The following is a 14,040-nucleotide window of genomic DNA, read 5'->3' as shown; positions in this document are numbered from 1 at the left end:
TACTCATCACAGTTATGATTCTGTCTTGACATAGTCTTAAGTATGTTTCATATTTCAGGTTAAAATTTATATCCATTTTTTTCCAAGTCTGTAAATCTTTATTCCAGTAAGGATGAAGAGAGCTTTACTGGTTCTGAGATTGCTAGAAAGCAGCTTGATGGTTTTAAAGGGTGTAGAAGACTAGAGGAAATCAAAGCATTAGCTATAATGACCACTTCTGCATAGAAACCGGCTTCCAGTTTTTTTTTTTTTTTTTTTTTTTTTTTTTAAAAGCTTCTTGCATTTCCCTAGAATAGTACTGGGAGCCAATTAGATGTGGTACATTCAAATAAATAACAAACTGACAAGAAGAGAGAGCGGAGGGATGACTTCATAAGTCAACTTTTGGTCTTTGACGATGTGGTCAGCAGGCTGCAAGTGGAGAGAGGACACCATGGGATTCTTTACCTGAAGTGGTGTCATCCACCCGACGGTGGTGTGTGAGGTGGCTTTGTACATCATAGGACTGGATGGGCAGAAATACATTTGCTTTGACTAATATAATGGCTTCCATATATATATATATATATATATATATATATCTATCATTTATATTTATTTCATTTGTGTATTTAGCTGTCTGCCAACATATGCTCTTACAGTGGAGCTCCACCCACAAGGGGAAGCTCCCCTTGTCTACCTATTCCCCTTCCGCTGCCACATTTTGGCACCTATTGGTGGGGGGGGGGGGGCAGGTACCTGGTTTTGATGGTAACCACTCCCACTTCTGGCTCAATTCACTGCGGTGAGGTGAGCTGAAAGTTCGCCCTCCTCATTCCTCTACATTTTATTTTATTTTATTTTTTTGAGCGGTGGTGCGGCACTCCTTTATAAAGAGAGACTTGTAATCACTTTGAAACAAACAAAATGGCCCCCGCCCCCATCTATAACTGGCACAGCAAGGATGAATATAGAAGGGCAACGCATGCAAGACAAAAACCAGAGAAATTCCCAGCTCAACTCACCAGCCAGTCTGCTTACCAACCAAAATAACCTGTCTAACAGTATGCGTTAAAAACAGGGGTTTAGTTAGCACAGATTTGCAAACACATGCAGAAGCTGCAAGGCCACTTGACGCCACCTTGTTATACCCGTAGTCTTAACTCCTATAAATTTATGAGCATCTCCACAGTGGAAGCACGTTTTCTAATGACTCTGAGGATGTCCCTAAATGTATATTCACACACAGTACAAGAGTTTGTAGTGCACTTGTCCATGTAAAGCTGGCCGTACACCGTTCAACTTTGGCCGATTCCTGCTAAATTGGGCAACATTTTGTTCTGTGAGCAGTCCTGCTGGCACAACCCGGCTTGGCAAAAGTCATTTGAAAGAAAGATGGCGGATGGAATGTTCTTGGCTGAACAGCACCTGCATCCAATCAGATGCAGTCATTGTTTGGGTCTTCTGACAGCTGCGGGTGATGGCTGTCAGAATAAAATAGTTGGCATGGAAGATTCCTCCATCCGTGCCAAACAGAATGCTCAAAAGAAATCAAACGATTTCTCTTCTTACTCAATGCAAATGGCCAGCTTTATTCCTTTTTGAGTAAAAATATCTTCTTCTTTTGCCATGGAAAAAAACAGCTTATTATTTTCCTCTGTCTAGGAAAGACAACGTAGACAGCTGTACATTATGAAATAACGGATGCTTTTGGCAGGGCACAGTTACACCAAATTATCAGGAATCCTAATGTGCCAATCTTGTAGGGGTGATTTCAGGTTTACACACAGTCACAGAGATCGTTCTTGCACCTGAGTGCAATTTTCACCAGCGTGTGGGGAAATTAAGGGATTTTAGTCAACCAAAACAAAGAAGCTTTAATGGACTCTTATCAGGGGTTGGCATGCTGTCTGTACACAGAAATACGTGTTTGTGGCAGGGCAGCCAGCCTTTTTTTTTTTTTTTTCTTCCTGGTGTTTTTTGTTTTAGTCTGCATGTAGATGGCACACCTCACACACACTTCTCCACTGTCCGTGCAGCCTATCGAAGTGTAGGGAGCCATGCATTTTTCTCTTATCGGCTGGGAGAATGTGAATTTTACATGACCATGCATTGACAAGACTGCATAAAAATTGCTAGACCCCAGGAGACAAGGAAATAACGGGAGGCAGGAACTTCTTGTCCATAGTGTAGCCATATTAGAACTCCTCTAAACTTGTCTTGAATTGGATTTTTGGGAAATCTCTAATCCATACTATAAAGAAAAAAAACTTTCACTGGGCATAGGTCCCATTCAGAAAATGCTTTGGGTTTTCTCAATGAATGAAAAGCATTCTCTGATTGGACAAGGTGGGGAGGCGAGGCAGTGATGTCATGTTTTCCACTTAGTCCAATCGATGAATGCTTTGGATTTATTGAGAAAATGCAAAGCATTCTTGGAATAAAGTCCATGGCCAGTGGCCTCCCTGCTGTGCTCAGAATGTAGCACGGCAGCCGTTCAGTACAAGATCCAGAAGCTAGAGGAGATCACTGGAGAAGAGGTGTCTACTACAGTACTTTTCCAACTTCTAGAGCCTCCTTTCTCAACCCTTTCAATGCATTGGGAACGATGAGACCCACTTTCCAGTCTTAAGGAACCCCTGCTAAAAATTGCTATATCTAAAACCCATGATGCATTGGTGTGATGGCTAGTGAGAAGAATGCTCCTTGCACTTGTGGTCATTGGGAAGAATTATTTACTTACAAATGGTGTCAGTGGGATCTTATCTGAGAGGCAGAAATTGCTCGTTGCTCAAGGAACCCCTAGCAACCTGTGGAGGAACCCTAGTTTTGAGAAACTGTTCTGGAGGGGTCCCACAGGTATATGGTATATGCATGGTTACATTGGTCCAAGCTGGTGGTTTTACTCATAACGGATGTACATATATTCTAAATCGTAGATTAAGAACTTTGACTATGTGAATCTTATTTTCATTATTGTTTTTAGTAAAAGCGAAGAAAAAAAGTCAAGCTTTGGAGCTCATTGTGCTACAAGTACAAAGAAAACCATTACTGTCATTGTGCAGAGCCATGTTTGTTTCACGTGGATGGAGTTGGCAGCACTTCTTGGCGTTGACAGACAATTACTTTCTAAATGTAGCAGTCGAATTGTATAAGTTAGCAGTAGTTCAGCAGGGACCCGATTCTGGCCTGTCGCTGCTTGTCTGGATTGCTGGGGGGAAAATAAACCATTCTGCCAAAGCATCTGCTTATTACCATTGGCATTATTAATGTCTTTTTTTTTTTTTTTTCTGATAGACACAAAGTCTAAGGTGACTCAGAAACGTGTCGGCTCGGGAGATTGCTACTTCAGCCCTTATAAATCTAGTCTATTACGATAACTGTATTTCTATTTACTTTCCATGCTAAAAGAAATTCACACTGAGGCTGTGGGGGCGGCAGCGGTGAAGCGCTGCTAGTTTTAGCGGCGCTTTGCACAGTTTTTATCCCCCCCCCCCAGAGGGGTTAAGAGCGCCCGCAAAGTGCGGGGGCTTCGGCAGAGCTGGCCATTGAATTTAATGGTCAGGGCAACTTCGGAGCAGTGTATACACCATTCCCGCACCGCCCCAAAGACGCTGCTTGCAGGACTTTTTTTCTTGTCCTGTAAGCTCACCATCCCAGTGTGAAAGTACTCGGGCATTCACACTGGGGCTGCAGGTGAAGCAGTTTTCACGCGCTTAACAGGCGCTATTTTTAGTGCTAAAGCACCTTAAAAATGCCTTCAGTATGAAAGTAAACGTATCATTCGAGAAATAAGGAGGCTGCCATTGCTGTTCTCTTTCTCAGTATGGCAATTGACTAGGCATCTGTATCCAATTGAAGAACAAGCCTTTTCTGCCACTTTTTGTTTACAAGACAAAAATCTGTATTTTTTGCTAGAAAATTACTTGGAACCCCCAAACATATAGTGTGTGTGTGTGTGTGTGTGTGTGTGTGTATATATATGTATATGTATATATATATATATATATATATATATATATATAGCAGAGACCCTACAGAATAAAATGAGGATCGCTGCAATTTTTTATGTCACACGGTATTTGTGAAGCGGTTTTGAAAAAAATACACTTTAACTATTTTTAATGCATAACCTAACCTTTTGATAGAATATAAAAGATACTGTTAGGCCGCGTACACACGCGGGGACTGTTCGCCCAACTTTGTCCGCTGAACAGTGTTTCGGCGGACAGTCCGCTCGTGTGTGGGCTTTCAGCGGACAGTTTCAGCGAACAGTCCGCTGAACAAGGTTTTTCGGAAATTCCGAAAAACTGTCCGCTGAAACTTTGTTTCAGCGAACAGTCCCCTCGTGTGTAGGCTTGTTCGGCAAACTAAGTTCCGCGCATGCTCAGAAAGGATTTACACGCCAAAAGTTATAATGCAGTGTATAGGACGTCGTATTTTTCGTCCCGTCGTACGTGCCGTTCACGTCATCGCGCACGGTTCCAGCAAACTGTTCGTTCGTCGTGTGTGGCCATGTCCGTCCATGCTAATTTTGAGCGGACTGTTTGCCGAAACTGTTTGACGGACAAAGTTGGGCGAACAGTCCCCGTGTGTGTACGCGGCCTTAGGCCAAATAGATACCAAACATGTCATGGAATGGCGACAAATTATGATACTTAAAAATCTAAATAGGCGACTCTTTAAAAGTTTTTACAGGTTACCTGTTTAGTGGTACAGAGGAGGTCTAGCTCTAGAATTATTGCTCTCGCTCAAACGTTCGCGGTGATACCTCGCATGTAGGGTGCGAATGCCGTTTTCGTGTGTGTGACTTGCATATGCGTTCGCTTCTGGGATGGGAGCACTTACAATTTTTTTTTTTTTTTTTTTTCTTCTTTCATTTTCTTACACTGTCCCTTTTTTAGTTTTAGTGCTTTTATTCCTATTACAAGGAATGTAAACCTCCCTTGTAATACAAATATGGGATGACAGGTCCCTTTTATGGTCTAAAGGACCCCAAATCTCTCCTCCTACCTTTTTTAAAGGAAAAGATGAAGAAAAAACATATTTGCTCTTTTGCTTTAAAAAAAAAAAAAAAAATTGATCGGAAGGGACATCATGACCTCACTTTGGCCCTCTAAGATCATAGAGATAATCTGGTCTGTTCACCTCTATGGCCAGCCGCGCAAACCATTGGATCGTTTCCCAGGCTCATCAGTTAAAACGGTTAACCGGAGAAACCCTGGTGAGTGGCGGAAGGGGAACTATAGGATAGGTTGAGCGCACCCCCCTTTTTTTTTTGTGTGTGTATATATAGGTTGGCACCTAATGTATGTGTGTACATGTATATATATTTATATATTCTATTCTTTGAGTCCTGGTATCTGTCATTGCTTTAGTGTTCGTGCTGCAGAATACGTTATAAATGAGCACCATAAATTGTTCTCATTCCTATTTGACATCTTCATCTTTACTTTGTGTTACTAAACCCATGTGATCAGCACTGTACAGAGAGATGATCAGGGGTCCTGCAATCTCATAGGGCAGTCAGAAAACTCCTCTTACAAGCTTTAAAGCGGAGGTCCACCCTAAAGTGGACCTTCCGCTCGTCGGAACCCTCCCCCCCCTCCGGCGCCACAATTGGCACCTTTCAGGGGGGAGGGGGGTGCAGATACCTGTACAGTACAGGTATCTGCACCCACTTCCGGGATAGCTCTCTGCGGAAAGGGGCGTAGATTACGCCCCTTTCCGCAAGTGCCCGCCCCTTTCCGCAAGTGCCCCGCTGCCTGCTGGGAAACACACAGATCCCAGAGGCAGCAGGGACCGTCCTTATTGCGCAGCGCAACTCGCGCATGCGCAGTAGGGAACCGGGAAATGAAGCCGAAAGGCTCCATTTCCTGATTCCCATACCCAAGATGGCGGCGGCAGGACCCGAGAGACGATCTAGAGATCGGCTTCGGGTGCCGACATCGCGGGCGCGCTGGACAGGTAAGTGTCACTATTTTAAAAGTCAGCAGCTGCAGTATTTGTAGCTGCTGGCTTTAAAAAAAAAAAACGCGGAGTCCCGGCGGACTCCCGCTTTAACCAGTGCTTGGCTGGACACTGATAGAAGTCACAAGACTGCTATATACTGCTTATAAGAAAAGGTATTTAGCAGTTTGTATTTAAAGCGGACCTTCAGTAATTTTTTCAACTCAATCTATGAAATTGTCTTCTACCAGTAACTACCTTATACAGCCCACTTCCTGTTTCATGTCTGGTCATTAGCCTAGGCTTATGACATCATGCACAGCTCTCTCTCTCACTCTCATGAGAGTTTGCCAGGAAGGGAGGGGGGGGGGGGGTGAGTCATAAGAGGGTCAATGAGAACTGCAGAGCTGGAGGAGTGCCTCTGTGTAAATCCAGAAAGTGAACAGGCAGCCACTTCAGTTGCCCACAGTTAAAATGGCTGCAGCCAGACTTAATGGAGGGAGATTTCTGCAGCATATTTAGCAAGTACAGAACGACAGTATATATAAAATATTATGCAAAGGGGCTGGAGAGAAGCTTCAGAATGGCAAAAGTGTTTTTATTACAAATTATGTGAGCAGACTGCAGTTCCTCTTTAATAAAATAATTGCATTTCCGTGTACTGTGGGAGATCAGATATGTAGAATGCAGGTTACTGGGTTTAGTAACACTTTAATTGTATGGAACAGAAATGTAAAAGAGTTGTGCTGAAGACATAACCCAGTTTAATTTCCTTGTTTATTGTGATGGATAGACTGCTGTTGCCTTTAGCGCTATCAGATGAGAATGGATAAATTACAGTTCTTTGTTGGTGTTGACAGCAATTCCGATGACTGGAAAAAAGATGCCTAGCGTTCCGTTTGGTACAGGGACTCTTTGGAGAATGCTTTGTCAGTTTTCAGGCTCGCTTGTTTCTTTGGTATGATCAGTGCAATAAAACATCTCTTCACATTCGAAAAATGAAAAGTTTTTTTTTTTTTGTTCCGACATGTCAAGTGGAACAGAAATGCCATAGTTCTAACAACAGCGCCACCCAGTGACCGGGATTGTATGAAAGTATGCTGGCCGCTTTACAGCAATGACTTTTGTTCCCAGTGGTACCAAAATCCTTATCTTGGCAACGATTTCTTTTTTTGATGCATCATCTTTAAAAGAAACCAATTTCAGTCTTAAGTCTAAATAGCAAAATATTTTATCGTGCATCCTCTTGTGTAAAAACAATAGTCTGCATGGTTAGGTGAAGCCGCACACTCAGTGTTATTACTGCCTAATGCTGCTGCCTGCATTAGTGATATAGGGCTCATTATTTAGAATTATGCATGTGCCTAGAGGTGAATTTGTATTTTGTGACGTAAGGCATGTGCGTTGTCATGCGTCAATGTGTGTTTCCTTTCTGTATTGGCATGCCTTTTTAAAGCACTTTTCCATTGTGTTCTGGAGTTTAGAATTTGGGGTTAACAGCCATTGACCATGGCTTGTTAGAGGAACGCCAGTCTTAAATAAAAAAAAAAAAAAATAAAAAGACACCAGTCCATCTAGTTTAACCAATAAAAGTGGAAAGAAAAAAAATGTATACAATCCTATATACACAATCCTTTTCCCACAGTTAATCCGGAGGAAGGCAAAAAACCCAAGCAAAGCCTACAGCACCGGGTATTCCCATCCAAGGGAATACCAGGTGCCCCGACCCTGCTTGGCCTCCTAGATCAGACGAGATCAGGCACGTTAAGGGTGATGTAGCTATTGACCATTGATGGTAAGGCTAAAAATGATGGGTTATCCAATGTTTTACAGTTGTCACCTAAACAGGAGGAGAGGGAAAACCTTCCAAAGGGGAACTCCTGTTCCAGTGATCATTCACATGAGTCCCAGCCTCTGTATGAGGTTACAATCTAATGTCCATCCTTGCTACTAGGAAGAAGCCATAAATTTATGTTTGGTTATGTTTTGTGGAATTTCCAGCACCAATGGTTCACCTACAAACATGGTGGACCTTGCATTGGTTCCCTGTTAAGAACTGAATGCAATACCTCAGAACTTCTTCAAGGTGTGCCTTTTGTTGGCTATTTGAACAACCTCTTTCCATTTATAAAATGAATAAGGACTTATGATTGGTTGCTCTGGACCGTTTTTCCCCATTCCGCTGTCAGAGCTTGGAATCTGTCCCTTTTCTGCCTGTATGCTTGGATGTACATGGATGACGGTACCTTAGGTTTAAGTCAATAGTACGCATTGTTCTTGTGAAACTCCAATATTTATCATCTTACGTGTTATCGATCTGAAAATTGAGCTGCCTTATGCCAATATTGTCCTTAGGCGTTGACTTTGTCAGCGCAGCACTGTAAATAAAAACTAATGATAAGCTCAACGGGTAGTGTCATTTGTGTGCTGCAATCTGAGTGGACATACTGGTAGGTGCGATTACGCTGAAAAGCAAATATTTCTACTATTTGCATGAAGCTGGCTGTTTTCCACCAATCCTGGAATTTGCATGCGTTTGTTTTGAATTAAAGGTACTTTACTATGATGTGTATAGTGTGGCAAGGCATCCCAGCCAATCATAATGCATTCCTTAATGGATTATACTGAAAAAGAGTTGCTGTATGAGCCGTATGCGACAGTGCAACTAATTTTGGTCATAACTGTTTAATATTTGCATTAACTTCTTTGGCCAGCCAAAGGCGGCATCAGTGTGATAGGAGTTGGATCTCTCTTGTGGGATTACGGATAAGAGAGGCAGTTTGTGTGCTGGAAAATGTCACTCTACTATGCTACCCCCTTCTTTTTTTTTTTTTTTCTTTTTTTTTTTTTTTTTTTTTTTTTAACATCTTTGTTTTTCTATGCTAATAAAAGCTCTTTTATATAAACCTCATTGTAACTTTCATGGCATGTATGTGGTTGCCCTTTTACATGCACTGATGACCGGAAATAAGTTATTGGGGCTTTGGGTTAAGGAGAAGCAGTCAATGTACTCATTCAGGGCAAAGTGAAAACCCTACCCCAAGAACCACTTGTGCTTGTCTTTGCTATGCCCATCACAAATTCCCTGCGCTGCCGTATAGATGGACCTTTGGCCCTTTCCTAGGGTTCAGTGCTAGTGCCTGAACAGCCATCTACTAGGCCCAAAAGATTCTGGGGAGGACAACATCTGCAACCCTATGAAAGTTTGGTGCAAGCGTGTTTTTGACATCTCCAGATGTTTCGAATTGGGCTAAGTGGGCATTTATTACGCTATATGGAGATGGAGTTTGCATGTTCTCTCTGTTCGGCTGGATTTCCTCAGTGCTCCGGTTTCCTCCCACACTTCAAAGACATGTTGATCTGTTAATTGGCTTCAGTCAAAAATGGCCCTGGTATGTACATGTGTACATCCTGTGTGCGGGTCCCAAGCTAAGCAATACGGGGAGAGTTGATGAAAGATCTGGTGACCTACCTTGCCAAGATTGACAATTTTATGGAAGAAGGCTTTTTAGAAAATAGATGTGGCCTCTTGTAAGATAATACAAGAATGAGAATGAGTAGGGACTTGTACCATCATCCAGAATCAATAATATAGAAATTGGGGGCTTTTTAGCATATTCAACATTGCGCCCAGATAGCTGGCCCTTAGAATCGTTCAGACTTGGATACGACTAAACCGATGGATACATATATACATGAAGATAATTACTGTCGTTGTCCACTTGTTGACTTGTTTAATGGTCATGCGATGGTAATGTAGATGATGAAGTTTATAATTACATTTCCTTTAATGGTTTAGTGTATAAAAACTAAAGTTGAGGCCATACTTATTTCAGACCAAAGACATGCTGGTAGTTTAATTGGCTACTGTCTAAATTGGCCCTAGTATGCGTATGTATGAATGTGAGTTGGGGACATTATATTGTAAGCTCCTTGAGGGGCAGGGACTGATGTGAATGTATAATAAATATGTAATGCACTGCGTAATATTGACAGCGCTATACAAGTACTGGTAATAAATTGTCTCACTGTTGGAGTTTTTTCAAGAAATGTCTGTGTTGCTCACATCTACCAATCTACTCCTGTTTTTAGTGTCTCCAGGTTAGGTTGGAAAATGAAAGAGAAGGATTGTGACAGTTTATTTTTTTATTTTTTTTTTCTATGCCACTCAAAATTTAAACAAACAAATTACTTTGATATTAAATGTCTACTTTGCTTTTTTTCAGAACCACCATACTGGACACAGCCAGAAAAACTGGAGAAGAAACTTTATGCCCAACCTGCTGCTAGTACAGCCCGGTTCCGCTGCCCCGCTGCTGGCAAGCCTCAGCCCAGCATTTACTGGCTGAAAAATGGGAAAGAATTCAGAGGGGAGCATCGGATTGGTGGAATCAAGGTATTTATTTCTGGCCTCTAGCTTGCATCATTTTATGCCAATGACGAGTGTTTTAGTATGCTATTGGTGAACAGCTTATAAACAACTTCATCTCAAATCACACAAGATATATTTTTCTAGGAGTAACATTTTTTCATTTTTAAAAAAATATATATATATTTTTTTTTTATGATTTTCTATACAAGTTAGTTATAAGGAGGCACTGTGATTGTGACTCCTGACGGAAGATCTTCCTATTGACGTTCCCAGCTTCCCTTTTAATGTCACGGTGCATACATTCTCTTAAAAGCAAAATGGTGCTTTGCCCATTTAGGGCAAAATAAACTGGTTTTTTTACCCTCCTTTCCCGCATATACTTGCCTTCTCATACTGCTCAGCACTAGGAGCCAAAAGTACTTCCAGCATGTGGCCCAACCCATGTGACTGGGCCAATCGGCACTGTGACATGGGGAGACTATAGTCCTAGAATGACTGCAGCAAGCTTACACAGGACTTTCCTTGGCACCTGCTGGCCAGGTTAAAGTGTGTTGTTTTTTTTGTTTTTTTTTCCCCTGCATGAGTAAAGCAAAGGGTCACTTTATTGTTTATAATTTATAAACAATAATTCATCTAATTTACTTTATAATTTATCCCGTCAACTGCAAGAGGTCAAATTATTGGCTACTAGCAGCATAAATATACTCCTAGTGTGGAATTTCTTAAATTTCCTTTATGTGAATGGGGCCATTAGCAATTCAATACGGATGACCCAGAGGAGGTTCCGAGGGATGAGCTGTGGGCAGCAGCCCTATTGAAAGCCACAGGAGGCCTGTTTTCTCCACATTAAAAAAAACTGATAGTTACAACCTTCTTAATACCAACACATAACTAAATGAGTATTATTTTCAACCTGCGATATGAGTACCATACCGTGATCAACATAATGGACTCTTTCCAGACATGACTGGGCTGGACTCCTGCCGACAGGATTCCCTAGCCACTCTAACCTCCTCTATACTCACTTACACCACCCTCCAACCCCCCTACTCTCCTTTAAACCCATTTCAACCTCTTTCTCTCCCCTCCCCCTTTCATAATCAAACATTATGCTGGGCTTTACTCCTGGAAAAGCAACATATTAGGAGGACTACATTGGCAACAGCATATCTATTTTTTTCTTATCTGACCCCCACCCTCCCTTTTAAAAACGCCCTTTCCTCTCCAGGAGTAGGATGATTAGTAGTTCATAGCTGCATCACTGCAAATGCAGTGCACCTGGGGCTTCAATTGCACTATTGGCGCATTTTGTATTACCTGCTCTTCCCCTTCTCTTTATGCTATATTTCTGATTTGGCAAATTCATTATACTATTATGCAGCTGACGTTTTTCTTTGTATATGAGATATATCTTCAATAAAACATGGTGAAACAAAAAAAAAGGAAATCAACAGGAGGCTTATCTTGCATGTAATCTCTCATTGAGCGAATGACCAGCCCCTAATGTCTGCGTCCTGGACCGATCATTCGCAGGTAATCGCTTCATGATTGATTTAAAGGTGAGTTGGCACGATTAGCTACAGGAGCCGTCAGCCTCCCATTGCTTTCAATGGAGCAGCCATCCACAGCTTATCGCTGGGTCTCCCGCATATAGTTGCTAATGGCCACATTTGCACGTGTGAACGGGGCCTTATGGCCTAACTTGCTTAGCAACATACGCATTGCAAAGAGACTTTCAGATTTTGAAAACCAGCTGCTTTAAGCCAGAATCCCACTTTGAGGATAAATATGTGAAAAAATCCAACAGAGATTGAGACCCCCCTGACGGAGGCAATGGTAGGGAGTGGAGCTGGGAACTCGGATGCAGAAATCTTGCCTGCTTCATTACTAAGAGATCCAAAACCATCTTTTACTCAAGCGATTTAAATCCAGTGTTTCTTGCATTCAGCCTTTTCTTTTCCTTATCCTTCCTGTTCTCAAGACACTGTGTGCTATTTGTCCCATCTACTGCAGGTCTTATTAATCTTTAATCGCTGGCTTTTCTCTGAAAACCCTTTCACATGCTTTTGCTGTAGCTGACTGTGAATGGGAAAGTTGGCTACTCTGGAATGTTCAGGTCAGGGTCTGGTCACATGACACACGTGATAAGCAAAAGTAGTACCATTGTGTCTGGTGCCAACAGACAGCGCATAATCCCTTGTGCACACACTTGTCAGAGCTCACAATTACATTGTTACAGGGCAGAAAGGAGCAGAGCATAAAAATCCATCCCTCTGGGAGACGTTTAAAATGTTTATAAGCGCTTTTTAATTCATCTTTTGTGTAATATGCATTAATATTTTGAGGAAATCTGTAGCTGACTTTGCATGTGAGGATCTCAAACAGATCTGACCAATCAAATACCTGACTCGTGGTCATGCTCTATGCCCTCCCCCACCTCTCGCTGCAAATTTGATGATCGCCCCAATATAGATGATGATGCTAAATGCAGGATTATTTCTGTTAGGCCGCGTACACACGCGGGGACTGTTCGCCCAACTTTGTCCGTCAAACAGTTTCGGCAAACAGTCCGCTCAAAATTAGCATGGACGGACATGGCCACACACGACGAACGAACAGTTTGCTGAAACCGTGCGTGATGACGTGAACGGCACGTACGACGGGACGAAAAATACGACGTCCTATACACTGCATTATAACTTTCGGCGTGTAAATCCTTTCTGAGCATGCGCGGAACTTAGTTTGTCGAACAAGCCTACACACGAGGGAACTGTTCGCTGAAACAAAGTTTCAGCGGACAGTTTTTCGTAAATTCCGAAAAACCTTGTTCAGCGGACTGTTCGCTGAAACTGTCCGCTGAAAGCCCACACACGGGCGGACTGTCCGCCGAAACACTGTTCAGCGGACAAAGTTGGCCGAACAGTCCCCGCGTGTGTACGCGGCCTTAGCAGAAATGCTGCGTGGAAGGACCCTTTTCTGAATATAAAGTATGCTTTAAATAAAAGACAGGGGATTAAAGTAGAATTCTGGCCTTTAACTAAAGCCTGGTACACACAATGAGATTATCGGATGAATGATCGTCGTCCTTCTTTTTTTAAAATTTTTTTTTTGCTTACAAATCTCAGAATCTGATGAGTTTACTAAAGTCATGAAAATTCTCCTACGAAATTTTGAAGTGATGTCATGTGTTGTAATGCATTTGTATTGCATTTTGGAACGGCATCTGTACTGATTAAATGGAAATCGTACATCTGGCATTGTACGAAAAAAAATTTTCGTGCATGTCTGTTCAAATAATATCGGATGAACTGTCCTGTTCGGCTCTCGAAAGCTCTGTACTAACGATTCAATTATCATAAGATCGCTTTGAAGGCAGTGTTTTTCGTACGATTCTTTTGATTGTGTGTACGGGGCTTAAACATGCATGAAATGGTTCCCTCTCCCCTAAATGGTTCCCTCTCCCCTTCTATTAACTAGGTGTATATTCTTACCTATTATCAGCCCTCACCGATCCGTTCACCTGTGTCCGCCAGTGCTGGATGCAGGGATGGTGAAAGGGCGCTCGACAATGGCTGGTTATGCCTGGAAGCGTTGACGTCGCCCATAGGCTCCTATATGGCCCATCTGTTGTTGGTACTCCCTCTTTTCCCCTTTAACAGCCACTGGCTGGACCAGACCATGGCGGGCTGAAAAAAGGAAAGTGTAGACGTCTTTTTACACATATGTGTTGGTATGGTATA

General features: G+C 42.3%; 1 protein-coding gene across 4 annotated transcripts in view; it reads left to right on the top strand.

The window, feature by feature from the left end:
- Positions 1-14,040, top strand: part of FGFR3 (fibroblast growth factor receptor 3) — a 127,493-nt gene that overhangs the window by 70,133 nt on the left and 43,320 nt on the right. For all 4 annotated transcript variants that reach the window (XM_077477929.1, XM_077477928.1, XM_077477927.1 and 1 more), the window contains exon 5: positions 10,155-10,324. In XM_077477929.1, the coding sequence (XP_077334055.1) occupies positions 10,155-10,324 (170 nt within the window). The remainder of the gene's footprint in view (positions 1-10,154; positions 10,325-14,040) is intronic.

This window comes from Lithobates pipiens, unplaced genomic scaffold (assembly GCF_037356315.1).
Source record: "Lithobates pipiens isolate NorthernLeopardFrog02 unplaced genomic scaffold, aLitPip1_a1.2 Scaffold_13, whole genome shotgun sequence".
Lineage (NCBI taxonomy): Eukaryota > Metazoa > Chordata > Amphibia > Anura > Ranidae > Lithobates > Lithobates pipiens.
The sequence above is the reverse complement of the archived record's forward strand: the minus strand, read 5'-3'. Positions and strand labels throughout refer to the sequence as shown.